The sequence below is a fragment of the Tachysurus vachellii genome, chromosome 3, assembly GCF_030014155.1.
Source record: "Tachysurus vachellii isolate PV-2020 chromosome 3, HZAU_Pvac_v1, whole genome shotgun sequence".
Classification (NCBI taxonomy): domain Eukaryota; kingdom Metazoa; phylum Chordata; class Actinopteri; order Siluriformes; family Bagridae; genus Tachysurus; species Tachysurus vachellii.
In genome coordinates this window covers 18199078-18226361 of record NC_083462.1, presented here as the reverse complement: position 1 = coordinate 18226361, position 27284 = coordinate 18199078, and the positions used below count along the sequence as shown (strand labels likewise).

The window sequence follows — 27284 nt, the reverse complement described above, 5'->3', positions numbered from 1 at the left end:
TGTAGTACAGTACAGTACAGTGAGGTTTCCATGGCAACAGGAGATTTGAGAAACGAGTCTGTTTAGTCAGAAAGTGTGTTTATTTTTTGTGTTTGTTTTTCTTTTCTATCTTTCTCTCTCCCCTAAAATGTACTACAGTTTAATCGTTTGCTATATCTGCTATTACACACACACACACACGACTTTTGTTTGTTTAGAGATTCTATATAACTCTTGTATAAAGGATCTCTATAAGGGTGAACATGTATACAGGTGATATAAATCATCATCAAATGAACTGAACACCAATCAGAAACTCACAGTAAAAAGCTTGTAGTTATTCAAACCTTTAAACTAACACTTTATAGAAGCACCTCGTGATTTGATTAAGAAACATTCCAGCTCTATTAGATCGCAACATCACTATTGTTTAGCTCTACTACGATCTCTATTTGTTAACCTAAGCATGTAAACAAAATAGTAGTTCATACACACACAAGGAACAAACCCGGGTTTAGGAAAAGCGTTATTATTATACAAGCTTCTCAAAGCTGAGAACACATAGCTGAGATTAATGTTCCGTTGTAGTTTCAGTTTCATGTCAAAGGAACATATTTCATGCTGCTTTTCTTCTGAAGATATTTTGTCGTTTTATTGTCAGGCCACTTCTCTAAAAATAAAGTGTAGTTTCTATTAGGATTGAAGAGAGCGTTGTACAAACCCCAGATAAACACACAACACACTCATACAGACTGAGAAGAAGGCAGGAGGTCTCGACTTTTTAATGGCCAATGATTGTCAAAGAGGGCATCTGACTGTCTTGATAAACAGTTTGTTTTGTTTAGCATCATGTTTAGAGGCAGGAAAATGTAAATGTTACTCTGAACTCCACATCATTGGAAATTCAGGGTTTATCTGATCCTTGTTAGTGCAAACACCACAGCTTCCTTCTTTCGTGAGGCAAGTAGAGCATTACGAAGGCTTTGTTTTCAGGCGGAGTGTTAAAAAAACAGACACGTACACATACACACATGTCACCTGGAAATCCTGGAGAATCCACCTAATCAGGTGACACCTTTGAAAACCCTGGAGCATTTCCACTTTTGCGTGCCGTGTTCATCAGACTTTCAACCGCCGGTTGACGAGCACGACGTCTGAGACTAGTCTTGATGTAGACAAACACTTGATTTTAATCAGTCCACTCTATCAAGTGTGGTGTCGTGAGTGTCATGAAGCAGCCGGTCAGGTGACTCTCAGCAGTGTTTAGAGGATAATCTACAGACCGTCGCTCTTACTTTCGCTTTATTTGGAACAGGTCCAGTTTATGGCTGTGTTTATGGCTGGCTTTAACATAAACCGTGCAAGAGGAAAACGAGATCAAAGGATGTGTTTGACGAAAGAAACATACATTGGAGTTAAAACGTTAAACATGTCGGATCTCATTTCTTTCTTTACTCAGCAGGTTTTATTAAAGCGCTCGAATCATCGACCCTCGGTCTGTCCGTGCTTCCACTCGGTAGCTGTTTGTTGGATTTGTTACCATGGCAACAGGTTAAAATCGCTCAGCAGCAGGCTCGTTGGACAAGACAGCGCACATGTTCAGATCATAGATTGCATGCAGTTAAAGTGGTTTATTTTCTGATTGTCACTGTTTCATTCATCCATTATGCTAAAGAAAAAGGATCATCTTATCCTGGGTTTTTGACATACAACAAGAAGAAAAAACAGCCAAGAAACTTTTAATAGGAAGTTAATGCCACTGTATGCAGCTGCTGCTTGGTGATCCTGCGTTTCTGAGACCTCTCTGAAAAAGTTTTACCTGCTGCAGACCTGTAAGCGAGGTCCGTGTAGGTCGGAGCGTCTGTATATACGAAAACAGCAGCTTCCCCCTTTCTGCCTTTCCCGAGTCCCCAGTGATTTACAGGACTACGTGTTCCTGTTCAGGGTTGGCTGTGTTGTTTATTGTCAGCCCATGAATTTGAGCACAAACCTGAACTCTGATTAAGGAGAACGTTATAAAGTTGGCTACAGCCATGAATCCACTTTACACTTAAATCCCTGTGTGAGTCTCTTAACACGTCCCTGTACAAATTCAGCCATTACTCATTTTCCAAACTCGACTCATTTCCCTCCCACTTTTAGTTCTTCAGATGTTCCTGTACATGTAGATTCATGGTACACAACCTGCACTACACACTTACACTCTTCACCATGTACTCTAGAGTATGAACATGTATGAAGGGTCCCATCATCTCAGATACTACAACACTAATACAAACGAGCGAGCTGTTTTTCATTTGTTTCTCCTTTAGTCAGCAAAACTGAGTGTTGAGTGTCCACCATTCCACGCTTTATTTATTTATTTTGCTGTTGTTGAATAAGTTCTTGAAGTTCTGGACACATGTATTTGAGAGTGCGCTTGTGCGTGTGAGAGTGCGTGCGTGAGGTTGGGGGTCCTGTGTGTTGGGGGGTCTTGTGCTTCTGTCTCAGAGATCGGAGTCGTGATGTCTGTGATGCTCCCCACAGCTCTTTTATCCTTTGTGCTCTAAAGAAGAATTTGTTTACATCGAGTCTTAAAGCAAACATCGTATCAGACGTTAACTCCTTTTACAGTGTTGTACGTCTTCGGCTTATGAGCTCTTGTGTGCGAGCATGAGTCTATTTACACGTTAGTGTGTCTGGTCCTACAGGTTTACTCCAGAGCACCGTTGTCCATTAGTCTCGCTAGTACATTAAAAACAACACGTCCTGAATACCTAAAAGATCATCTAAAGTGCACAGAACAATAGATCTGTCCTCAGGACAAAAGCCTCATGGACTCCGTGACTGTATTCAGAGCCACGCCCCGACCTGCTGTCTGTAGCACATAATGCTGGTGTGTTGTGTCAACTAAACACATCTGGATAACTGGTTTATTGGGGTGGGGGAGGGGGGACTAAACACAGCTTCTAGTGCATTTTCCAAAATGTTTAGATATTCGAAGACTTTACGTTTGTTAATTTGATCTGGTCGTCTATAGCAGCGTGTTTTATTCGAGTTCAGCCAGATTGAAACATTTTGCAAGAGAAACTTAGACACACAATCTTGATGCTTCTTTCACACACCTGTATTTACTCTCACGTTATTAAGCAAGAACCTTCAGAGTCCAGACCTTCTGGTTCTCCTCCTGGTGACTCAGACTGCAGGATTGTACAGAAGCTCTGACTCAGTAAACCCCACCAAGCCTCTCTACACCTTTGTTAATAAACACACACCATATTGTAGTAAACTGCTAGTTAGCTTTAACTCTGTGGTTCTGTCTTCAGTGAGGGATTATCAAACGCTTCTTATCTCCTCGTAGTTTAGGAGCTGGAAAAACAGAGGCTCGGACCCAAAACGAAAGCATCGACGTGACTGCGGTTTGTTGCTGAGGTAGACCAGTGCGGTGTGTCAATCAAAAGCCTTCACAGTGAAAACGAAAGCAGCAGAGAGAGAGAGCGAGAGAGGGCGAGTTAGTAAAGCAGGCAAACACGCATGTAAATAACAGCTGCAGCCGTAACGCCACGTCAGACCTGCGCTTTGAGAAACTCCAGGTTTACAGGTTTGGTCATTTAGAAACCGAACTAAATTGGTAGCTAACGTACAGCATACAGATCAAGACGAACAGTGTTAAATCGAATCCTACGCTACATAGCAAAAGTATGTGCACCCCGACTATCTCCTCCAAATTATTCCCAAACGTCTCTGTGAGGTGTTGTGTATCAGTTCTCCTCCGTTGGAACTAACACTGTTCCGGCGTGACAAAGCCTCTGTGCCCAAAACAAGGCAGCTTCATGAAGAGACGGTTGTGGGGGGGTGAAGGTTGATGTGGATTAACTCTGGTGTCCTGATGAATTTGGTTCACTCTGGCAGTATAGCATTCAAAGAGGGTGCCAATACTTAAATTCTCAGCATACGAAAGCGTGGCATGTTTTTCCGGGTCTGAACGTATCTGTAACGGTTTCTATCAGGCGTCAGGGGTTAGCGTTCTCTCTGCAGCACCATCACGTTATACCCTGTGCGGTGAACGTATAGTGAACAGGAAGTCAGATCAGTTCAGTTCATTTCATGAGGGTGGATGTAAAAGCCATGAATCTGGGGCTGTTTGACCAATCGGTGACTTGTGCCAGGTTTTTAGCTCCTCTCCTTTTTCTGTTCTTTGTTTGCATGGATAGTCTCACACACACACACACACACACACACGTGCGGTCAGAAGTTCCATCAGACGTTCACTCTTCCTCTCTGTGCTGTTGCAGGCAGACAAACGAGCTCATCACAATGCGCTGGAGCGTAAACGCAGGGACCACATCAAAGACAGCTTTCACAGCCTCCGAGACTCTGTGCCTGCCTTACAGGGGGAAAAGGTCCGCGCACACACACACACACACACACTCTCATACATACACACACTCTCATACATACACACACTCTCATACATACACACACTCTCATACATACACACACTCTCATACATACACGCACACACACTCTCATACATACACACACACACTCATACACACACACACTCATACATACACACACATACACACTCTCATACATACACACACACACACACTCTCATACATACACACACACACTCTCATACATACACACACACACTCTCATACATACACACACACACACACTCTCATACATACACACACACACACACTCATACATACACACACACTCATACACACACACACACACTCATACATACATACATACACACACACACACTCATACATACATACACACACACTCATACATACACACACACACTCATACATACACACACACACACACTCATACATACACACACACACTCATACATACACACACACACACACACTCATACATACACACACACACACACACACTCATACATACACACACACACTCATACATACACACACACACTCATACACACACTCACACACTCATACACACACTCATACTCCCCACACACACTCATACTCCCCACACACTCATACTCCCCACACACACACACACACAGTCACACACACACTCATACACACACACACACTCATACACACACACACTCATACACACACACACACTCATACACACACACACTCATACACACACACACTCATACACACACACACTCATACACACACACTCATACACACACACTCATACTCACACACACTCATACACTCATACACACACTCACATACACACACACTCATACACACACACACACTCACACACACACACACACAGTCACACACACATACACTCACACACACTCCACACACATACACACACTCATACACACACACACTCACTCTCACACACCACAGGCTGCTCTGAAGTGCTCCCAAAGTTTTCCTTCACATTTAGCTTCACTGATATTGATTCGATTCATTTGAATATGAACATTAGTTCGTTTTCTCTACAAACCTCTCAGTGCATTGTGGGTATTCTGTACATCCCCACTAACCTTTTGCAGTCCGTTGTGGGTGTACAAAAGGGCGTGCGATTAAAAATGCGAAGCATGCAGTAAATCCTCATTTCCGTTTTCTTTGTAACATCACGTACGTTGATGTCAGTAAAATGTAGCTACGTTTTCATTCATTCATTCATCTTCTACCGCTTATCCGAACTACCTCGGGTCACGGGGAGCCTGTGCCTATCTCAGGCGTCATCGGGCATCAAGGCAGGATACACCCTGGACGGAGTGCCAACCCATCGCAGGGCACACACACACACACTCTCATTCACTCACACAATCACACACTAGGGACAATTTTCCAGAGATGCCAATCAACCTACCATGCATGTCTTTGGACCGGGGGAGGAAACCGGAGTACCCGGAGGAAACCCCCGAGGCACGGGGAGAACATGCAAACTCCACACACACAAGGTGGAGGCGGGTATCGAACCCTGACCCTGGAGGTGTGAGGCGAACGTGCTAACCACTAAACCACCGTGCCCCCCATGTAGCTACGTTTATTTTTATTAATTATATGGAGTCTTAAATGATGAGCTTAATTAGTTGATGTGATTGGTGTTTAAACAAAGGTGTTATGTTTTTACGGTACACTGTTTATAAGGAGATGTTGTTTCAGTTGTTTGTTGCTCTCTGTGTATGAACTAGGCCTCACGAGCTCAAATCTTAGACAAAGCCACTGAGTACATCCAGTACATGAGACGGAAAAACCACACGCACCAGCAGGACATTGATGACCTGAAGCGACAGAACGCTCTGCTGGAACAGCAAGGTGAGAACACACATACACACACACACACACACACACACCATGCAGGTACTTGTCATCTGCTATGAGTGTTCCGTGCCAGATCACAGTGCTGTGCTCAAATCTTTAGCTTTGTGATGTCACAGAAACATCCTGTCCTCTCTCTCTCTCTCTCTCTCTCTTTCTAACTGTGTCTCTCACTCTCTCTCTTTCTAACACTCTCTCTGTCTCTCTCTCTCTCTGTCTTTCTCTCTCTCTGTCTCTCTCTCTGTCTCTCTCTCTCTCTAACTCTGTCTCTCTCTCTCACGCTCTCTCTCCCTCACTGTCTCTCTCTTTCTAACTCTGTCTCTCTCGATCTTTCCCTCTCTAACTATCTTTCTTTCTCTCTCTTTAACTCTCTCTCTCACTCACACACACACACACTCTCTCTATATCGATTTCTGGCGATTACTGTTTCCCTTTTTATCTCCCACTCTCATGTGACGTGGATTTAGAAATAAAACCTACTTGTTCCAGTTTGCAGTGGTATAAAGCGGAGTCACTCCAGACCTATACAAAAGGTTATATAAAAAAAAAAAAAGACATTTCACATCTCGCCACATCTCGTGTGTTTTCTTGTGTTCACCATCATGTTTCTAAATGACTGTGTTGTGTGTGTGTGTGTGTGTGTATGTGGGGCAGTTCGAGCACTGGAGAAGGTAAAGGGGACCACACAGCTGCAGGGCGGCTACTCCTCGTCAGACAGCAGCCTGTACACTAACCTTAAAGGCAGCACCGTGTCGGCCTTCGACGGCGGCTCCGACTCAACCTCTGAGTCAGAACCCGAGGAACCGTCCACGAGGAAGAAGCTCCGCCAGGAGACCAGCTAAGAGCAGCACTTCCTTCTCGCTCTTCCAGCTTCTCCTCTCAGCTACTCCCTCTTCCTCAGTGTGCACCAATCAGAGACTCCACATCTCCCTGTTTCGTGTCTTTTACAGGCTTCTCCGGATGCCGGCCCACAACCAGAACCAGAACCAGGGAGGCAGGAGAGAAGGACTCGTAGCACACGTTTCTCTCTCCTCCGTCCTCCCTCCGTCTGTCTCGGGCCGGCTCAGCAGTAACAACAACGCGGCATCTCAAACCCACAACGAGGCAGCTTTGTGATTTACGGACCTGGCGCTTCTTTTGTACGTTTGACGACACAATGTGATGAAGGAAGCGTACGGCTCCAGGCACTGCGCAATGTTTCCTTTTGTTTTGTCCTTTTGTTGTATATGTTTAAAAAAAAAAAAAAGAAAGAAAAAAACCAACATAATTTTCTGAGTACTTACCCAAAGGAGCAGCTCATTTTTCTAAACCTTTTGAATTTTTCCAACAAAACGACGTGAGCGCACAAGAGCGGTTTGTCTGAACGCAGACCGGTCTGATCGAGTCCGATCAAATCGCTGACAGGTTTGTTTGGGGGAAAAAAAATTGTTCTTAGATTTGTTGTTTTAGTGTGAATTAGTAACTTTATATAGCTCAAAATGTTTTATATAAAGGAATACATTAATTTATATTCTCCCCTATATATATATATATATATATATAAGTACTGGGTTTTGTACGTTTCATGCCATTTTGGAAAAATTTAAGAATTATTTGATTTGATTTTTTTTTCATATCAAAAGGGGTTCGCACCTCTTCAGGGAAAGTTTTTTTTTTTTTTTTCTCATCCCCTCCTTTTTAACATTTGCATGTTTGGAAGTCTATATATTTGATCTGTTTTATTTGCTCCTTAAACAGTCGCTCAAGTCCATTCCACAGAAACAAGCGGTAGGTCAAACATACTGCCAACAAATCATCCGTCAGCCCGAAGCCTACCTTCGACTACGAGACTATAAATAAACAAACTATTTTATCCTTTTTTCCTGATTCTTCTCTTCATTTTCCTTCTGGTGATTTTACCTGAGTTTAGAGTCCCGGGGTTGAATTTTTCAACACGGACGTTATTTAATTATTTCTAGACGTTTCTACGACAGTCTAACAAACCGGCAACAATTAAATTGTGTTTAAAGATAAAACCTTTAAAATCATTAAATACACTGTTTGATTTGTTGCCTAGAAAATGTTCACTTGTAAAAACAATATTATGTAGAATATTTTATAATGTTATGAAAGTACAAACTGTCAAATTGGCTGCTTTTTATGTAAAAAAAAAAAAAAAAAAAAATCTATTTAAATAAAAAAAGATGCGACGTTTGATCACAATATCTGATGTTTTGTTGTAGTCATCACTTGTGGGCGTGGCCTGTCCAGCATTATTATTATTATTATTGTTTTATTCAACTTGATTCAGAGTGAATTTGTCATTTGAGGTCTTCCGTGCTACGTTCTAGCTTCTTTCTCAGGTTTGTGTAGCAAAACAAGCTACATCCGGTCCCCAGCGAGCGTCCAGACAGATCCACGGACTCGTTCCAGCCGATCGTTTTGCTGAATCTTGCTAACTTGAATAGAATCGATGTGTAATTGGTCACTGCAACTGCAGCATATGAAGAAGACGCTCTGTGATAATCGCTGCTTTTTTAAATGATTTTTTATTGTTTTTTGTTTTTTTTACATAACTGAATTAAATACAAACAGGTCGAGGTGAAACTGCTGAACCTTTTTATTTCACAGCACCGTGGATACGACGTTACCTTAAAACATGTTAAAAAAAAATAAATAAAAAAAAAGCCAAGAGTGCATTTCAAATCAAGGACAGCAAAAACCTTTCACCAAAAATGCCTTTACTTTAGTTTTTAGTAAATCTAGTGCATGTTTTTTTTCCCTCCCAGCATGGATTTTAATTCCAGTGATATAAAACACACTGGTTCCTGTTTACAGCCCAGATAACAATAACAAATCAGAAAAGCCTACAGGTGATATGGAGATTCTCTCTGCGCTGGAACAGGCAGCTTGTGGAAAAACTGTATGGCTTTGGCCACTTTCTCAGGGCAGATGTTGTAGACGGGGTGAGTCGGAGCCTGGATATGGGTGAGAGAGGGTATTAAAGGAACCGTGTGCAGGAACATTACACTTAATCAGCCAAGTCTGAGGTCTGACATTTGTGTCTTTAGTTTCAACTTGAACTAACAAGTCAGTCTGGATATTCCTAAAAATGCATTCAAACGCTAACCACCACCATGCTTCAGTCTTTATAACAACCTGAAGGTCAAAATGCTCACATTTCACACTATTACTACACTTTTCTGCTTCCTCCACAGTTTTAAAGTGGAATTATTACTATCTGTATAAGATTTCCTCATTTTATCCCAGCTCTAGTGCACACACTAAAACATACTATAGGATTCTTTAAAACAGAACGGCAATATTAACAGTAACGTTTCGGTGTTCTGAGACTCACCAGTCTGTTCTCATCTCGGCCGAGGACCAGCTCGTGGTGGAGATCTTTGTTCCCGAAGTGTTGTGCTATCGAGAGTCCACTCAAACAGTAGCATGTGTGGTAAAAATCCCGGGACCTCAAAACAAAATACATCACGTCATAATTGCTGCATCACTGAACATGTTGAAGAACTGGAACAGCTGCTGTTGAAAAGGGCAACTATTGCCCCCTTTTCCACCGAGGCAGTTTGAGTGCTGGTTCGGAGCTTAATTTAAAATCATTTCTTTCTTATTTGGACAGCCAAAGCATCTGCTCTGAACCAGGAAAAGTGGTTCTTAAGTAACACCAAAATGTTGCTGCTCTAGACAAGAACCGCTTGCGTCAGGGGCTGTGGGCGGAGTTACTGTGACCAACAAGACAAAAGAAAATGTCGTTAGCGCCATTTTTAAATCATTTTAAATCAGGATTCACCGCATTTGGATGCCAATGTAGGTTCACAAATCCATGAGCATTAACAGTAAAGTAACATCCACCATTGTTGATGTGTTTGTGTTTGCCGCTGCTGTGCTTAAGTTGCTGTATAACATTGTATACAGTAAGATTTGGCTCTGTGACGGCTCTCTAGCCGGTGGAAAGCCAAACCGGTTCTTAGAAGGCTTGCCAGTGGAACCAACTTCGAACCAGCGCTAGCTCTGAACCAGCACCCGGTTCTTTCTGGTGGAAAAGGGAGCATATGAACACTCGTTCCCTCATCAGTCTTTCTGTTCTCTCTAGATCTTACTAGGTTTTAGCACCGACACTGAAGACGCCTTCCATCAGTGTTTAATAAGGATACACTGTTTATACAGTATTAGACCGTCAGGGATTAAACAGCAACAATACACAACTATATCACACTAAGACATCAGAGCTGTACATCATGAGATCTGTACTCACTTGCCCGGTTTGTCCAGCAGGCCTCCTCCAGGGTTCTGGCAACACAGCAGGATGTATTCCTGTAGCGCTTGCTGCTCGAACATCCAACTGCTGAGGCTCAGCGTCTCGTCTCCTACAAACATCAAAACACTACAGTTACACTCACACCACACAAGTACCTGCTCACCATCATGACAACACACACACACACTACTCTTACACCACGTACACACACTTCTACGAAGTGATCCTGGTGATCAGTTGATATTTTTTTTTAACTGATCCATTGTGGGGGGGGCACGGTGGCTTAGCACGTTCGCCTCACACCTCCAGGGTCGGGGTTCGATTCCCGCCTCCACCTTGTGTGTGTGTGGAGTTTGCATGTTCTCCCCGTGCCTCGGGGTTTCCTCCGGGTACTCCGGTTTCCTCCCCTGGTCCAAAGACATGCATGGTAGGTTGATTGGCATCTCTGGAAAATTGTCCCTAGTGTGTGATTGCGTGAGTGAATGAGAGTGTGTGTGTGTGCCCTGTGATGGGTTGGCACTCCGTCCAGGGTGTATCCTGCCTTGATGCCCGATGACGCCTGAGATAGGCACAGGCTCCCCGTGACCCGAGGTAGTTCGGATAAGCGGTAGAAGATGAATGAATGATCCATTGTGGACTCGGTTAGTCTCGGGTTCTACTCAGTTTATTTTATTACAAATACTAAATAAATTGTAACCTAAATTGAGATCAGTTGTAAAATTATTCGTCCACTAAGGGTGCCAATACTTCTAGAGCTATGTTTATTAGTCACAAGCTTAAAAATGTTGAGTGTTGTGAGAGAATGTTGTGTGTTGGTGCAGCTTCATGAGTTGGAGTTCATCAAGAAGAGGATTACCGTCTTTAAAGAGCGCTCTGTGGAGCAGCGGCAGCAGGCCGGCCTGCCAGAACGAGTAGCAGCCGTCCACCAGTTTATTACAGCGGCCTTGAAAACCACCTTCGTAGCGCATCTGCCTGCTGGTCACCCAGCGCTGGAGATCACACGCAGACAGGACAGGACAAAGATCAATGACATGGTGAGGTTTTTCTGTAAGGAGATGTTTATTTAGCATTATGGAAGGAGTCTCCAGTTCCACTTTGTAGGAGGTAGGAAGTTCTTTATATAAAAGACTTGAGGCTATTCTAGCCATGATCCCAGCATTCCCTGTGTAATGGAGAGATCTCCACTTCCTGTAGGATAGTAGCTGCTATCAGTACCCCTTTGTCCTCCATGCTTCCTGAAGTGCTATAATCAGCGTGAACCATGGCACGGACTTGGCTTCCAGCCCAGTAACTAAGTCCTAAGTCCGTGTTATTCTGAGCAGGGCGTCTGTTTTTAATTTATTTGTCCTGTCAGTGACTCACTTTCACTCTCATTTTCACTTTGAGGTTTTCACGAGCTAACTCCAATTTGTATGTTGTGGCATCATGGGTAACAATGAGGTGGTGTGCACTCACTAATAAGGCCTTGAGGTCCAGCATATGTTCCTTTCCTAGAATGACCAGAGCGGCCATGCCACAGAAGGTGTAGCCACCGTGAGCCTCCAGACCAGGAATCCCTCCCAGACCACCTTCCCAGTTCTGACAGCTGAAAACACACAGAGACAGACAGACACACAGACAGAGACAGACAGACACACACACAGACACACACAGACACACACAGACACACACACAGACAGACAGACAGACACACACACACAGAACGACAGACACACACACACAGAACGACAGACACACACACACAGAACGACAGACACACACACACAGGCAGACATATGCACACAGAAAAACAGACAGACAGACAGAAACACAGACAGACACACACATGAAAGGTTTTGTCTGAGTCTGATACGTTTTTTCTGACTGATCTGCTTTGTTGTAATGATGTCAGTGTCTGATGTTTTAACGATACATTTTATTTGTAATGTTTTTATTCTTTTGTGTTGGACTCTGTTATGTTCCAATAGTTTCATTACCATGAAAGACATTTCCCTCTGAGTCACTTACATTTCTCTGCTTGACTGATGAGACCTTTAAATTGATCAGAGTTTTGTTTGAGTTGGCTGCATTTTGTTTGCGATCGGTTTCGTCAGAGACTAATGCGTTTTTTTTTTAGGAGTCTGGGTGATGCACTGAGTTGCACTGTAATGTTGGAATGTTGACAAATCAGTTGATCCACATCTCACAAACTTCCTCGTATCCACTCACTAACATCACCGTACCTGAGGATCCAGTTGTGTGTTCCTTCAAACAGTTTGGTGGTCACGATGTTGGTGAGAGAAGCCACTGACGCTGCACAGTACGCACTCCTGTAGAAGATTCATTCATTACCTTCACATCATGTCTTACATCAGAGGAATTTATTATTATTTATTATTAATCTAGAATCTTTCCTTTTTTTTACTTTACTGAATTCATATCAAGTAACTTCTGGAATTTTTCTTTTTTACTTCCGATGCATTACAGCATGGACGTGATAAACTGTCACGATGAAGCTCTGCTGTTTGCCATGGACTTGTGTATACTCAGGCCCTGACAGCCATCGCCATGCCAACATAACCACGAAACCATGGCAATGAGGCTCACCTGACGTCCACCTCGCCACCCACGTGCATCACAAAGGAGCCATCTGGCTGTTTCACAGAGAACAGGAAGTCCAGGAGCTTCTCTCTGGTGGGGGAAGGGGAGCAGCGTTATACCATGGCTGGGAGTGAGATCAGGGTTTTCATTCGAGCGCCGGTGTGGAAGCACCGACCTGTTTATGACACTGTAAGCCTCCTCAGTACCCAGGATGCAGAGGGCGTTTACAGCGGCGTAGGTTGGGGCCAAATGAGCGTGTTGCCCCGGACCTCCTGCGAAACCTCCCGTAGGGCTTTGGCACCGCGCCAGGAACTGACACACACTGTGAGCAAAGCATACAAGTGTTATTTCAAAGTTTATAAACTATATACACTGTATATAAGGGGCTCTCAAACTGTCCATAAGATCACATTGTGAATTTTACATACATAATAAAACGGATGTAAAAAAACAGGGATTCTTTGTTTCTCAGGAATATTATTAGTCTAGTGGGAAAAGCATTGCGTTGTTTAACAATAATCACTGTTTGTATTATCACAAAAACCTCATTTCGAATATTCAGACCAGAATAATAGAATAGTGTTTGACTCGTTGCTGCATTTGTTAACACGACCTACACGTTGTCTAGATAAAAGGAAGCTCTGTGGCAGAGAGAAGCATGTGCCTGAGCTCGTATCACCACTACCACAACGTTTCTGTGGGCCATTTTTCTGAGCAGTGGGAAAGGTCAGGGGTCAGCGCAGGCCTTGATCTCCACCCCATGCTGCAAGTCCTGGGCGTCAGTGGGGACGATGGAGGGGGTGGGTGATGTTCTGGCTGCGGCTTTGTACTCACTCTGATGCTACAGAAGCAGGCACAGGTTCCTCCAGAAGCTCCAGACTGTGCAGGATCCAGTAACACAGCCAAGGACGACTGGCATCCAAACACTGAGAGCAGCAGACAACAGAGTGAGCCAGCAGTCCGTTACCACAACACACATACACACACACACACACACACACACACTAGACATGGAGTTTAACATGTTATTATTCATCCATAAGTGTATGATTCTAAAGTATTTGTTAAGCAGGCCTTAGACCATGTCCACGCTAATACGCTTTCGTTTGAAAACGTATATTTTTCTCTCCGTTTTGACCTTTCGTCCACACCGAGACAGCGTTTTAAGTCAACAAAAACATAGCTGTTGGAAGACGCTCTCCAAAGCTGATAAATTTGAAAACACCGTCTTCGCGTCTTAGTGTCGAATGTGAAGACGGAGGCTTTTGAATACTATGACGCATTTTTAGTCATGTGATGCAGCCGGAAGTAAATAAACGCCTAGCGGAAATGACGCAGGCCGAAGCTTTACTCATGCGCAGTAGGGAGATGTAAGCGTTTTCATACATTTCAGTGTGGATGAGCAACTTTTGGAAAACGTTTGAAAATGATAATGTGGACGCGGAGCGTTTTTAGACGTAAACTCCGTTTTCAAATATATCCGGATTAGTGTGAACATGGCCTTAATCGACCGTAATAACTGGAGAGATAAAATAAAATAATAATGCAAATGTTTTTGTGGAGAACAAGCTGATGTTCACAATGAACATTATCATCAGTGTCACTGGAGCATATGCTAAGCCAAGCAGATATCTATCTACAGCAACAACATGGAACTGGGTGAAGAGAAACAAAAACAGTATTAATAATTCATCTTGTCTCCTGGGAAGCACTGAAAAAACAAACATTCCTGTCTTTATCAGTGTCAGTAGCGATTTTATTTTCCCCGCCTAAAAGGCCACTGCTTACCTCGTAGGCGTCCGAGAGATGGCGTAAACCTTTCTTCAGATATTGGTAGTGTTGTTCTCGTAGTAAGGTGGGCCTGTAAGTACAGAACAGAACAGAACAGAACACACACCAGTTTATTCTCCAGCCCCTGATGAATTTCTCTCTAAACACAAACTCTTCAGTTCAATATGAAATCATCCATTTAAGGTCAATAATACAGTAGGTTGTTTACATTTCAGCTAAAAAAAACCCTCTTAAATAAAGTTTTACCTCCTGAAATTCTATTAAAACGAACCAAAGACGCAAGGTCAGAAGTCTCGGCTACAGACGGTTGTGAAGCCCGAGGTCTGGGCTACAGACGGTTGTGAAGCCCGAGGTCTGGGCTACAGACGGTTGTGAAGCCCGAGGTCTGGGCTACAGACGGTTGTGAAGCCCGAGGTCTGGACTAGATACTGGTTTGATATTTGTCCTTATCTAAATTCTGGTTTAAAGTCTGCACTGATGTATGCTGATGTCTGAGCATCACACACTCTTTAGCAGTTCCTAGCCTTTGAGGGTGTTTTCCTGATGTCACACAGGACCCACCCTGGTTCCTCTGAGCTCTGAGTGAGTCAGCATGAATGTGCATCAGCGCTGGTCCTGGTGCTGCTTGTGTAATTGTAAGGAAACAAAGCTGAGCTGTACCTCAACAAGCCACCTATCATTAAGCCACAAGCTCAAATCCACTGTTTCCCACTGAGCCACAGCAAACACAGTAAACACAAGTAATTACAGCTGAGGATCAAGCAGCTTTACACCACGCAGTAGTAGGAACAGCCCTGATATCCACTAAACCCTCTAATCTGCACCCTAACAGGATGAACAAACATTGGAATTCTCACTTCCAACCGTAGAACCACAGATCAAATCCTCTGAAAGTTTCAAGTTACAGCTTTAGATCTGACTGTTACAAAGTTCTGACACTGAAGACTCCTTCTGAGATATTAAATAAACCTCATCTTATAGAAAACGTCACAGAACCAACAATTACGCAGGAGTCACTGAGAACGAGCTGTTACTATAGAAACAATCTCATTATTTATTAATATAAAGCTGTGGAAGTGAAAATCATTCAACACTTTTTGACCAACCAGAAGTGAGAATTGAACAGTGCATTGGTGCAACAGACATGAGTTAGTAAAGTGTTTGTGCTGAGCGCTAACTTCTTGGCTAAGGGCAGGGCGTCTGCCAAACGCTGGAAATGTAAACGAACACTGTTGTTGGAAATGCTTTTATTCGTCGTGAAAAAATGAAACGTTTCTTTTGCATAGATGCACTTCCTGTTTGTACTTTTGATAATGTTGATGTTTTGGCTGTGTAGAGGTGAGAAATATTTGGTGCTTGGACCCCTCGACCTCGCTCATGCTCCATCAACAACATTTCCATCGGCATCTGACTAAACCTTTTTAACCCGACGACTCATTTTCATCGCCATCGTGTGCCAAACATTCGTTGTTTTCGCAAACACCGAAGAAATCCTTGGCGCCGCAGCAGAACACTCGTTATACATGAAGCGCATTTCATGTTGCCATGCCAACCTTAAAAAATTTTAAAATAGAATTCTCTTCCTTGAAATTGATGGCACATGATCATTGTGTGTTCGAGTGTGTGTGTCACAGATACAAGGTTCACACTGGACTTGTTTACACCCACGAGCGTGATTTAACACTTAAAGGAAAGTTTAACAAAACAGGAAGTTTATGTCACACTTTGTGGCTCTTAAATCATCACATTGCAGCATGATACACAGTGATGAGCTGAAATAAACGAGCGGATAAAGATTTATACCCAAGAGTTTAATGTTATAGTCTTCGGGACAGACGAGATTTTAGGTTTTGGGTTTTTTTACGTGATTTTTCAGAAATTCCATATTCTTTAACTTATAAACCTTTATCTGGACTCTGTTTTGATTTAACTGTTTTGATTTAATTGACAGACAGACAGACAGAGTCAGACCGACAGGCAGTCAGACAGACAGACCGACAGGCAGTCAGACAGACTGGCAGTCAGACAGGTAGTCAGACCGACAGACAGTCAGACAGACTGGCAGTCAGTCAGACAGACTGGCAGTCAGTCAGACAGAGTCAGTCAGACAGTACGACAGACAGTCAGTCAGACAGACAGGTAGTCAGACAGGTAGTCAGGCAGACAGAGTCAGACAGTCAGACCGACAGACAGACAGGCAGTCAGACCGACAGACAGTCAGGTAGTCAGTCAGACAGACAGGTAGTCAGACAGGTAGTCAGACAGGCAGTCAGACAGTCAGACAGACAGTACGACAGTCAGTCAGACAGACAGTACGACAGTCAGTCAGACAGACAGAACGACAGACAGTCAGTCAGACAGTACGACAGACAGTCAGTCAGACAGTACGACAGACAGTCAGTCAGACAGTACGACAGACAGTCAGTCAGACAGTACGACAGACAGTCAGTCAGTCAGTCAGACAGACAGTAAGACAGTCAGTCAGACAGACAGTCAGACAGACAGTAAGACAGTCAGTCAGACAGACAGTAAGACAGTCAGTCAGACAGACAATAAAACAGTCAGACAGACAGTAAGACAGTCAGTACGACAGACAGTCAGTCAGACAGTACGACAGACAGTCAGTCAGACAGTACGACAGACAGTCAGTCAGACAGTAAGACAGTCAGTCAGACAGACAATAAAACAGTCAGACAGACAGTAAGACAGTCAGACAGAAAAGTAAGAGTCAGTCAGACAGTCAGACAGACAGACAGTCAGACAGACAGTAAGACAATAAAACAGTCAGACAGACAGTAAGACAGAGACAGTAAGACATACAGACATACAGACAGTCATACAGACAGTCAGTCAGACATACAGACAGTCATACAGTCATACAGACAGTCAGTCAGACAGACAGACATACAGACAGTCAGTCAGACATACAGACAGTCATACAGACAGTCAGTCAGACATACAGACAGTCATACAGACAGTCAGTCAGACATACAGACAGTCATACAGACAGTCAGTCAGACATACAGACAGTCATACAGACAGTCAGTCAGACATACAGACAGTACCCTCCAGTTTTTAAAATAAATGATTATAATCAGAGGTGATGACAGGTGATCAGAGGGCGTCTATTAGATGATGACCGGAAGCACATCTAAACTTAACAAGCAGCCGGACCGGAAGTTTGATGTTCTAAATATCTTCCATGTTATTTAAATAAACACGTGTAATGTGCCTATATCCCATGTGTACATGTAGAATATTACTCACTGAGGTGAAGAGTGGATTTGCTGATAAACATTCAGCACTTCTTTAATGTTGCGTTCAACTTTTCTCTGGATAAAGAGAATAAAAACACATCAAACACAACGACTTTACACTGACTTTACACTAGTTAGCTGATAAACAATTTAAACTCTTAATAAAAATAATAATAAACAAACTAGTTGGGCGTTAGACGGCCGGAAGTGACGGCATCGCCGCGCTGTAGGTTACAGCACAAAGCCATCGTTATTCCTGTCAGGGTTTCTACACTGTTACTAATGACAACCACTCGATAGCAGTTAGCTAGCAGCTCGTGCACGTCTCTCACCTGCTCTGCAGACGTCACGGTCTGTAAACCATCATCTTTAAACTCCTCCGCGTGATGGGAGTCGCTAAAACACCGTAACAGCTCCATGTGAACACAATAATATTAACAATAACAATAAATTACACACGGCTCCGCTAGCCAGCTATCTGTTAAGCTAGCAAAGTTTTTCTGATTTCTCCCGTCAGCGTTTTCTTTCTGTCGTCCAACGCAGATCTTAACCTCATATCCAGCGACCACTTCCGGGAAATAATGAATGGAAGATCCGCGAATTGGCAAGCTTAAATCGTACTTCATCTTTCCTCACACCCGTATTCCGACCATCCCCGCCCACCCACTGATTCGAAGGCGCTTATTGTCTGTTTACAAGTGCCTGTTACTCAGCTAACCAATCGTCTCGCAAGATGTCAGGGTATTATCCAATCAGCATTCAGGAGACCAACTTTGTCATAATGCGCGTGGGAAAGAAATTACGATTATATTATATACTCCGAATGAAGTTCACTGACAACGGCAAGCCTGAAAGGACACGCTTTAGAAAAACAAAACGCACATTTCCTTTGTAGCAGGTAGAGCTTTTCATTTGAATTGATTTGAATTAACAATGCATTAAAATTAATTAAAAATAAGTGAGTTGCAAAGCATCAAAGTACACGTTTATCAGCATATTTTTATAAATGATTATAACGAATATAACTGTTAAATATGATGTAATATCCCAGGAGAGTGTCATAAATTCATACAACAGAAATTAATATCGAATGTGTGACACATTTCAGACATAACTACACAAATGTTGTGCTTACTTTAGCACGTATTGGTCCTAAAAATTGTGTGTGTATGTGTTTGTATGTGTATTTGTACGTATATGTGTGTGTATATGTTTGTATGTGTATTTGTACGTATATGTGTGTATATGTTTGTATGTGTATTTGTATGTGTGTGTGTATGTGTATGTATGTGTGTATATGAGTGTGTTTAGGCCCCGCCCCTTTCTGGAGGTGAACGGATCTTTCACCGCACCCTTCTCTCCTGTCTCCTCTCCTCTGTGCTCCCGCACCGTCTCCTCCTCCTCTTCCTCCTCCCCCTGCTCTTCCTCCCGCACACTCTCCTCTCTGTATGACACGAGCAGACCCGCTCTGTGGATGGACAGAGGAAGACTAGCGCAGGATGCGGGCTCACGGTCCGGGGCGTGTGTCTGTTTTGGGAATCCGTCACTGAGCTAGCCGAGCGCTCTCCTCTTCCTCCTCCTCTTCCTCCTCCTCTTCCTCATCTTCCTCATCCTTCTTCCTCTCCGACATCATGGCCAAGCAGTACGATGTGCTGTTCAGACTGCTGCTGCTCGGAGACTCGGGAGTCGGAAAAACCTGCCTGTTATGCAGATTCACCGACAACGCGTTTCATCCCTCACACATTTCCACCATCGGTGAGTAAGAACACGCACAGCGGTGCGGGGGGAGGGGTGGCTTAATGGGGGAAGGGGGGGTGGTTTTAGGGACAGAGTTATATAAAAATAATTATTATTCATCATTAGAAAGCCCATTATTATTATTATTACTATTATTATTATTATTATTATTATTATTATTATTATTATTATTATTGCTGTTATTATTATTACTGTTATTATTATTATTATTATTATTATTATTATTATTATTATTATTATTATGATTATTATTGCTGTTATTATTATTACTGTTATTATTATTATTATTATTATTATTATTGCTGTTATTATTATTACTGTTATTATTATTATTATTATTATTATGATTATTATTGCTGTTATTATTATTACTGTTATTATTATTATTATTATTATTATTATTATTATTATTATTATTATTATTATTATTATTATTATTATGTCCAATGGGCCTATTGTTTTGGTGTATTACTAGGGTTCATGCTTCAAACAGGAGTTTTACATTATTAAATAATCAACTAATTTATTCCAACAACCACAATAACTACTGTTGTTTTTGATGTAGTTGTTGTTGTATGAACAGTGTTTACTGTCAGGGAAGTATGGAAATCTAAATAAAATAAACTAATATTGTTGTTGTTTTCATCATCAGTCAAACTTCTTAGTAGTAGTAATAGTAGTAGTAGAAGTAATAATAACTTCAACAATAACAACAACAACAATAATAATAATAATAATAATAATAATAATAATAATAATAATAATCTGGGGAAAATAACTATTAACTGCTGACTTACCATCACAGCTACATTACTGGCTTATATCTGTAGTTAAACTGCTAGTTTAAAACTAAACTAAACTAACCTAGCTATGACCCGGCTTGTCCCTCTTATACCCTGTAACAAGCCTTCAAAAAGCCTTTGTCTAGAGACATGTCACAGTTACATGGAACTGGTGGAGTCTCATGTGAGCATTTATTTAACTTTGCTATGCTCAGTAATGTGGTAAATGTTACCATGGCAACAGCTGCACTCTTTAAAACAAACACGTTTGTAATTTGGATGGATGTTTTAAATATTAATTATTAAGAATATATAATATATTTATATTCTGACAGCTCAGTAGCACTTCATGATAAATATCTGTTCAGAGCACAAGAGAGATAGCATGAGTGAGAGCGTGAGAGAGAGAGAGGTGTGAGAGAGAGAGACAGAGAGCATGAGAGAGAGGTGTGAGAGGGAGAGAGAGAGAGAGAGAGACAGAGACAGAGAGCATGAGAGAGAGGTGTGAGAGAGAGAGAGAGCGAGAGAGAGAGAGAGAAACAGAGAGAGAGAAACAGAGAGAGAGAGTAATTTGATGCTCGCCTTCACAATTTAATGATGAACTTTTTGTGCTGCAGTGCTTTTAAACTTAAAGTAAGACATGTTCTGTTACGGTCTCCCACTGAGCCATGAACAGAAATGAAACTTTTTCAAACATATCTGATATTCTGTTGTTCATCATCACAGCAGGTTTGAAGTAAATCAACATCAGAGAAGTAAATATGTCACCTCACCAGGTCAGTGTTGGGGATCAGAAATGATCTATATTCCATGTCGAGATCATGTGACTGCAAGCGTCCGCATTAGTTGATGGCCCTGAAGTGAACGATGCTTTCTGTACATACAAATCCTTTAAACTCTACGGATTTATGAGGACGAATACTATAATTTTATTTAGTCTTACTGTGGAAATGTTTGTATTTCAGAATACTTGAAAGTGTAAAATCAGACTGGAAATAACAACAATGACGTGATTAACCACTTAAGCCCTTTTTTCTGTCACATACACAACCATACAATGTGTGACTTGCAGTGAAACGCTGTTTTTTGTTATAAAATTAAAATTAGCTTTCCAGTCAGGAACCTGTTCAGCACTGGGATCTGTGTTCTGATTAAGCAGTAACCTTTAACCAGTCAATAAAGTTCTGGACCGGAGACTTAATCCAGTCTTCCACTTGTTAATGATTTTTTTACTAACATAAGCTTTTTTTGGGAGGGAAGTCATGGCCTAATGGTTAGAGAGTTTGACTCCTAACCCTAAGGTTGTGGGTTCGAGTCTCGGGCAGGCAATACCACGACTGAGGTGCCCTTGAGCAAGGCACTGAACCCCCCCAACTGCTCCCCGGGCGCCGCAGCATAAATGGCTGCCCACTGCTCCGGGTGTGTGTTCACTGTGTGTGTGTTCACTGCTGTGTGTGTGCACTTTGGATGGGTTAAATGCAGAGAACGAATTCTGAGTATAGGTCACCATACTTAGCTGTATGTTACGTCAGTTAATTAAACTTAATTAATTAATTTTTATACAAGAAGCCGGTGACAGAACAGCTGGGGTTTATAACCTGAGTATAGGTGTTCCACAACATTAACCGTAGTCGTAAATGGATAAAAAGTACACCAGACTTTCATAAATATGAAATGATTTTAAAAGCAGAATGTTTAACATGAATCATCATGTTCAGTTTTGTGAATCTTTTCTTTATCTTGGAACAGACCTGGAGAAATAAAATGAGCTTCACCAAACCTCTTGTTCTAATAGGAGTTTATAAAATTCTGATCTTAACACACTAAATGTCTCTTATGTAGTTCTAGGAAATTTTTACAAAGTTGTTGCAAAAAAGGCAAAAAGTTTGATTTTCTTGCATTTTAGTCTACGGCTGTAGTTTAATGGAATGAAAAAAGCATCTTTAAAAATCTGCTTTTTCTATTTTTGTCCATTAGGAGTGGATTTTAAAATGAAGACGTTAGAGATCGATGGAATCAAAGTGAGGATACAGATATGGTGAGTAAACTCTACTCTGTGGTGTGTTGGTGATGATGATGATGATGATGATGATGATGATGATAAAGATGGTGTTGGTGATGATGATGGTGGTTATAGTGTTGGGGTTGTTTATGATGATGTTATTGGTGTTGGTTATGCAATGGTGTTAGAGATGTTGTCTGGATAGTGTTGGTGTTGATGTTGATTACATGATGGTGTTGATGTTGGTTATGTGATAGTGATGGTGATGTTGGTGTTGGCTATATGAATGGTGTTAGTTATATGTTATATGATGGTGATGTTGTTGGTGCTCATAATATGATGATGATAATGATGATGTATATGCGGTGGTGTAGGTGATGGCTAAGTGATAGTGCTGGTGCTGGTGTCAATAGTGATGGTGGTGTTATTAATGGTGTTGGTTATGTGATGGTGTTGCTTATGTGATGATGGTGTTGGATATAGATGGTGTTGGTTCTATAATGGTGTTGGTAAAGTGGATTGTGATGGTGTTGGTTATGTGGATTGTGATGGTGTTCGTTATGTGGAAGGTGATTGTGTTGCTTATTTGGATGGTGTTGGTTATGTGGATGGTGTTGGTAAAGTGGATTGTGATGGTGTTAGTTATGTGGATGTGATGGTGTTGGTTATTTGGATGGTGATGTGTTGTTGGCAGTTATGTGATGTTAGTTATGTGGATGGTGATGTGTTGGTTATTTGGATGGTTATGTGTTGATGGTTATGTGGATGGTGATGTGTTGGTTATTTGGATGGTGTTGGTTATGTGGATGGTGTTGGTTATTTGGATGGTGATGTGTTGGTGGCGGTTATGTGATGTTAGTTATGTGGATGGTGATTTTGTTGGTTATAATGATGGTGTTGGTTATGTGGAAGGTGTTGGTAAAGTGGATTGTGATGGTGTTGGTTATGTGGATGTGATGGTGTTGGTAATTTCAATGGTGATGGTGTTGGTTATGTGGATGGTGTTGGTGATAGTTATGTAATGGTGGTGCTTATGTGGTGTTGGTTATGATGATGATGATGATGATGATGATGATGATGATGATGCTGACTCTCCTGTGCCCCATGTCTCTTATAGGGACACAGCAGGACAGGAGCGATATCAGACCATCACTAAGCAGTACTACAGACGGGCGCAGGTGAGCTCATCCATCACAGGACATCACTGCTGCTCTAATATCACTAACATCACACACTCTCACTAGTGAATTCTGTAACACATCACTACAACTGAAACAAACTAAAAACTGTTCTGTAGCTCCTAGCTGTTCATCATTATGAACTAATTAATCATGTGAGTTAAATCACTATACTGTGATGGAGGAAGACGGTTATTTGTACCGATAAAAATCATTCAGTCAGAAGGGTTTAGTGTAAAAAATGATTGCTGCACTTTTTTTTTCACCAGGGAATCTTTCTGGTGTATGACATCACAAGTGAGCGCTCCTTTCAGCACATCATGAAGTGGGCCAGTGATGTGGACGAGGTGGGATTCACACAACAACAACAACAACAATAATAATAATAATAATAATAATAATAATAATAATAATAATAATAGTAATATAATAATAATAATAATAAGAAGAAGAAGAAGAAGAAGAAGAAGAAGAAGAAGAAGTTGAATAGAATTTGAACAACCTAAGTACAATCTGTCATTATAAGAATAGAATTTTAACATCGTTTACTGAATTTAATAGGTTTAGTGTCAGATGCTGTAGAATTAGACAGAATGAAATAGAACAGATTTACAGAATTACACAAGCATAAATAGAGGACAATAGAATATATACCGTAAGCATTCTATGCATGAATTATTAGGTGGATGGATAGATAAGAAGATGGAGGTATAAATGAATTAATAAATAAGTGGGTAGTTGGATGGATTTATGGATGGATGGATTTAAGTAGTTGGCTGGATAGATGGATGTATAGAAAGGTGGATGAAACGGTGGATGAATGGATGTATGGATTGATGGATGGACTTAAGTAGTAGTATGGATGGATGGATGGGTGTATAGAAGGATTGAGGTATAGGTGGATGAATGAATATATGGATGGAGGGATTTAAGTAGTTGGATGGATGAATTGATGGATGGATGAATGGATAGAAGGATGGATGGATGGATGGCTGGATTAGAAGGTGGAAAGATGGATGAATGGATGTATAGATGGAAAGATAAATAGATGGATGTATAGATATGTAGATGGATAGATAAATGGATGGATGTATTAGTAAGTGGATGGATGGATGGACAGATGAATGAATGGATGGACAGATGAATATATGGATGGATGGATAGATAAATGAGTAGGTAGATAGATGATTAGGTGGATGGATAGGTTTAAGAACGCTAGCTTGAGTTTTAAAACCATAGCTCAGTGCTAATACCGTAAAACACTTGCTGGAAGCTGATTGGCTGATGGATGTCAGTTTTCTTAAAGTGTCTCAGTCATCATTAGAAATCGATTTACAGGTTACAGAACATATTTATTACGGAAATCCTGAGAAACAGGTATTCACTCCGCCCCCATGGTTAGCCCCGCCCCCAACTATTACAGCTGCAAGTGTAATCACTAGATAATTACATCAGTCTGGAGTGCAGTCTTCAGCCACAACACCTGTGACAGGTCCAGGGATGTGACAAGATCGATGATGGAGTGATGAAATCTTTACGCTAACAATCTCTCATGTTTCTCCGTCTCTAAAGTACGCTCCTGAAAAAGTGCAGAAGGTGCTGATCGGTAACAAATCCGACGAGGAACACAAAAGACAAGTGGCCACAGAGCAGGGGAACAAGGTGTGTGTGTATGTGTGTGTGTGTGTGTGTGTGTGTGTGTGTGTGTGTGTGTGTACAAGCTTACTGTACAAACCTAGCTCTGTTTGTTTCCTATCTGCAGCTTGCTAAAGCTTACGGAATGGACTTTTTTGAGACAAGTGCCTTTACCAATCACAACATCACAGAGGTACGTACACTGTCAGAGAAAATAGAAATAAAATAGAACAGAGTAGAACAGAAGCGAAAGTGGCGAACAGGTCAGGACGAAACGAGAAGATGATGAAGGCATTAAAGAAGAATAAACAGGAGCGTTATGTCAAAGTGAATAGAAGGGAAAGTCGTCAAATTGTCCTTGTCATAAAAATAGAATTTACATAAACCAGAGTTTACTTCTATACAGATAAGAAAGAAAAAAATAAATATATAGAGATGTAAAGATAGAATTCAGGAATAGAAGATCGGTGAAGGGAACACGCTCCGTGTTTCATCATAGGAAAGTGGTTAAGATACAGATATAGAGTGCAAAAGTTTGTAGACAGAACAAGAAAATTAAACACCAAGCTTTTATTCGGTTGTTTTTAAGAAATGCCAGATGTTTCCGATTTAGTTTTTTTTATTTCTGTCCCGTTTGTTTCAGTCCTTTACACGTTTAGCTGAGCTGGTGTTGCAGGCTAATAAAAAGGACCTCGATCTCCTACGGGTGTCCAGCAACGACCAGCTGGATCTAGCAGCGCTGGAGGAAGAGACGGGAGTGTGCGACGGTAGCAGTGACACCCAAAAGACATGCTGGTGCTGAGGACAGGAAGTGACATTAACACATTTTTGCTTTTTCTTATCCAGTGTCATTTTTTTGATTGGAAGATTTGTTCTTGTCTTTTTTTTGTCTCTCAGTTTGGTGCCTTTCAGTTCGTAGCATAAATTTAGACATTTTGGCATTTCAAACGTACGAATGTGGTCAATAAAGTCATACAGCAGTTACAGTGACATCTCTTCTGTTTTAAATTACAACGCTGGGGAAACGGTACGCTCCGTCGGAGGGGTGTCCGGAGGATCCGCACATCTCTGTAACACGTCTGATTTAACATATTAGTGTTTGCTAATAAACATAAACACATTTAGAAGGCATTATATTTAAGAACATTCCCAACTTTGTGTTTTTCTTTTTTCATTTCTTTTCCTCATAATTATTATGATTATAAACAGCTGTAATCAGATATGCAGGACAGTTATATACAGCACCAACATCCAGTCAGCGGAAGCTTCTACAGATCTACTTGGCTTGTGGTGTTCGAGAAAAAAGGTTCAAAGTTTCTTTGGCTCGTTCCTCTTCACCTCGAGCATCAGAGAAAAATGACTCGTAGCTTTCTAAAGAACCTTTGGAGTTGTGGATGTGGCTTTGAGGAAAACCCACTAGCTTCAACAAAATTGCTGATTGTACCTTTAATTTAATGTGAACGTTATGTAATTCTGAGCTTATGTGCCTACAGTTACAGTTTCTTACACTAGAGAGCAGTGTGTGCTTAGGTTACTTTGACCAAACTACTTTGTGTGTGTGTGTGTGAGTGTGAGTGTGTGTGTGTGCGCGTGTGTGCGTGCACTGGGTGTAAATGAACCTGTTTTCATATTTCAATGTCTTTCCTGTTGGAAGTAGCCTTTGATGTGTAGAACTACTCGTGCTTCAACAACCACAACAATGTCTGAGTCAAACTGTTTACAAGAAAGAAACTGAGAACCGAAGCAGCGGAATCAAAGAAACATCTTAAAAAAACAGTGATAAATGAATTTAATAGTC

General features: G+C 41.6%; 3 protein-coding genes across 6 annotated transcripts in view; 2 read left to right on the top strand and 1 right to left on the bottom strand.

Moving 5' to 3' along the window:
- The window catches only part of max (myc associated factor X), a 9972-nt gene extending 1866 nt beyond the window's left edge, over positions 1-8106 (top strand). For 2 of the 4 annotated variants that reach the window (XM_060866107.1, XM_060866106.1), the window contains 4 exons: positions 4254-4361; positions 6122-6245; positions 6716-6781; positions 6903-8106. In XM_060866107.1, coding sequence (XP_060722090.1) covers positions 4254-4361; positions 6122-6245; positions 6716-6781; positions 6903-7090 — 486 coding nt within the window. In that variant the 3' untranslated portion in view covers positions 7091-8106. The remainder of the gene's footprint in view (positions 1-4253; positions 4362-6121; positions 6246-6715; positions 6782-6902) is intronic. The other 2 variants (XM_060866110.1, XM_060866108.1) reach the window with 1 other exon arrangement.
- Positions 8107-8823: 717 nt separating this feature from the next.
- On the bottom strand, positions 8824-18722 carry fntb (farnesyltransferase, CAAX box, beta). Its single transcript, XM_060866104.1, has 12 exons — positions 18464-18722; positions 18142-18206; positions 14872-14944; positions 13918-14009; positions 13259-13405; positions 13090-13173; positions 12726-12812; positions 11959-12088; positions 11360-11492; positions 10501-10612; positions 9586-9700; positions 8824-9205 (listed from the first exon to the last, which is right to left on the bottom strand). The coding sequence occupies exons 1-12, from the start codon at positions 18548-18550 to the stop codon at positions 9095-9097; spliced, it is 1236 nt and encodes a 411-aa protein (XP_060722087.1). The 5' UTR covers positions 18551-18722; the 3' UTR covers positions 8824-9094.
- A 210-nt stretch (positions 18723-18932) lies between these two features.
- On the top strand, positions 18933-26472 carry rab15 (RAB15, member RAS oncogene family). Its single transcript, XM_060864947.1, has 8 exons — positions 18933-19029; positions 19443-19886; positions 22649-22709; positions 23791-23851; positions 24121-24198; positions 25424-25513; positions 25614-25679; positions 26130-26472. Exons 2-8 carry the CDS (start codon positions 19763-19765, stop codon positions 26286-26288), a joined length of 639 nt encoding a protein of 212 aa, XP_060720930.1. The 5' UTR covers positions 18933-19029; positions 19443-19762; the 3' UTR covers positions 26289-26472.
- Positions 26473-27284: the final 812 nt, after the last annotated feature.

What these genes read in the sequence shown, in the direction of transcription:
- rab15 (XM_060864947.1), top strand. Translation starts at nt 19,763, where the DNA reads ATGGCCAAGCAGTACGATGTGCTGTTCAGACTGCTGCTGCTCGGAGAC. An exon ending in AGTACTACAGACGGGCGCAG is followed by an intron (nt 23,852 to 24,120) that starts GTGAGCTCATCC and finishes TTTTTTCACCAG; the next exon opens with GGAATCTTTCTGGTGTATGA. An exon ending in CCACAGAGCAGGGGAACAAG is followed by an intron (nt 25,514 to 25,613) that starts GTGTGTGTGTAT and finishes TCCTATCTGCAG; the next exon opens with CTTGCTAAAGCTTACGGAAT.
- fntb (XM_060866104.1), bottom strand. Translation starts at nt 18,550, where the DNA reads ATGGAGCTGTTACGGTGTTTTAGCGACTCCCATCACGCGGAGGAGTTT. An exon ending in ACACACAACTGGATCCTCAG is followed by an intron (nt 12,089 to 12,725) that starts GTACGGTGATGT and finishes GTGTGTTTTCAG; the next exon opens with CTGTCAGAACTGGGAAGGTG. An exon ending in CTGCTGGACAAACCGGGCAA is followed by an intron (nt 9,701 to 10,500) that starts GTGAGTACAGAT and finishes TTTTGTTTTGAG; the next exon opens with GTCCCGGGATTTTTACCACA.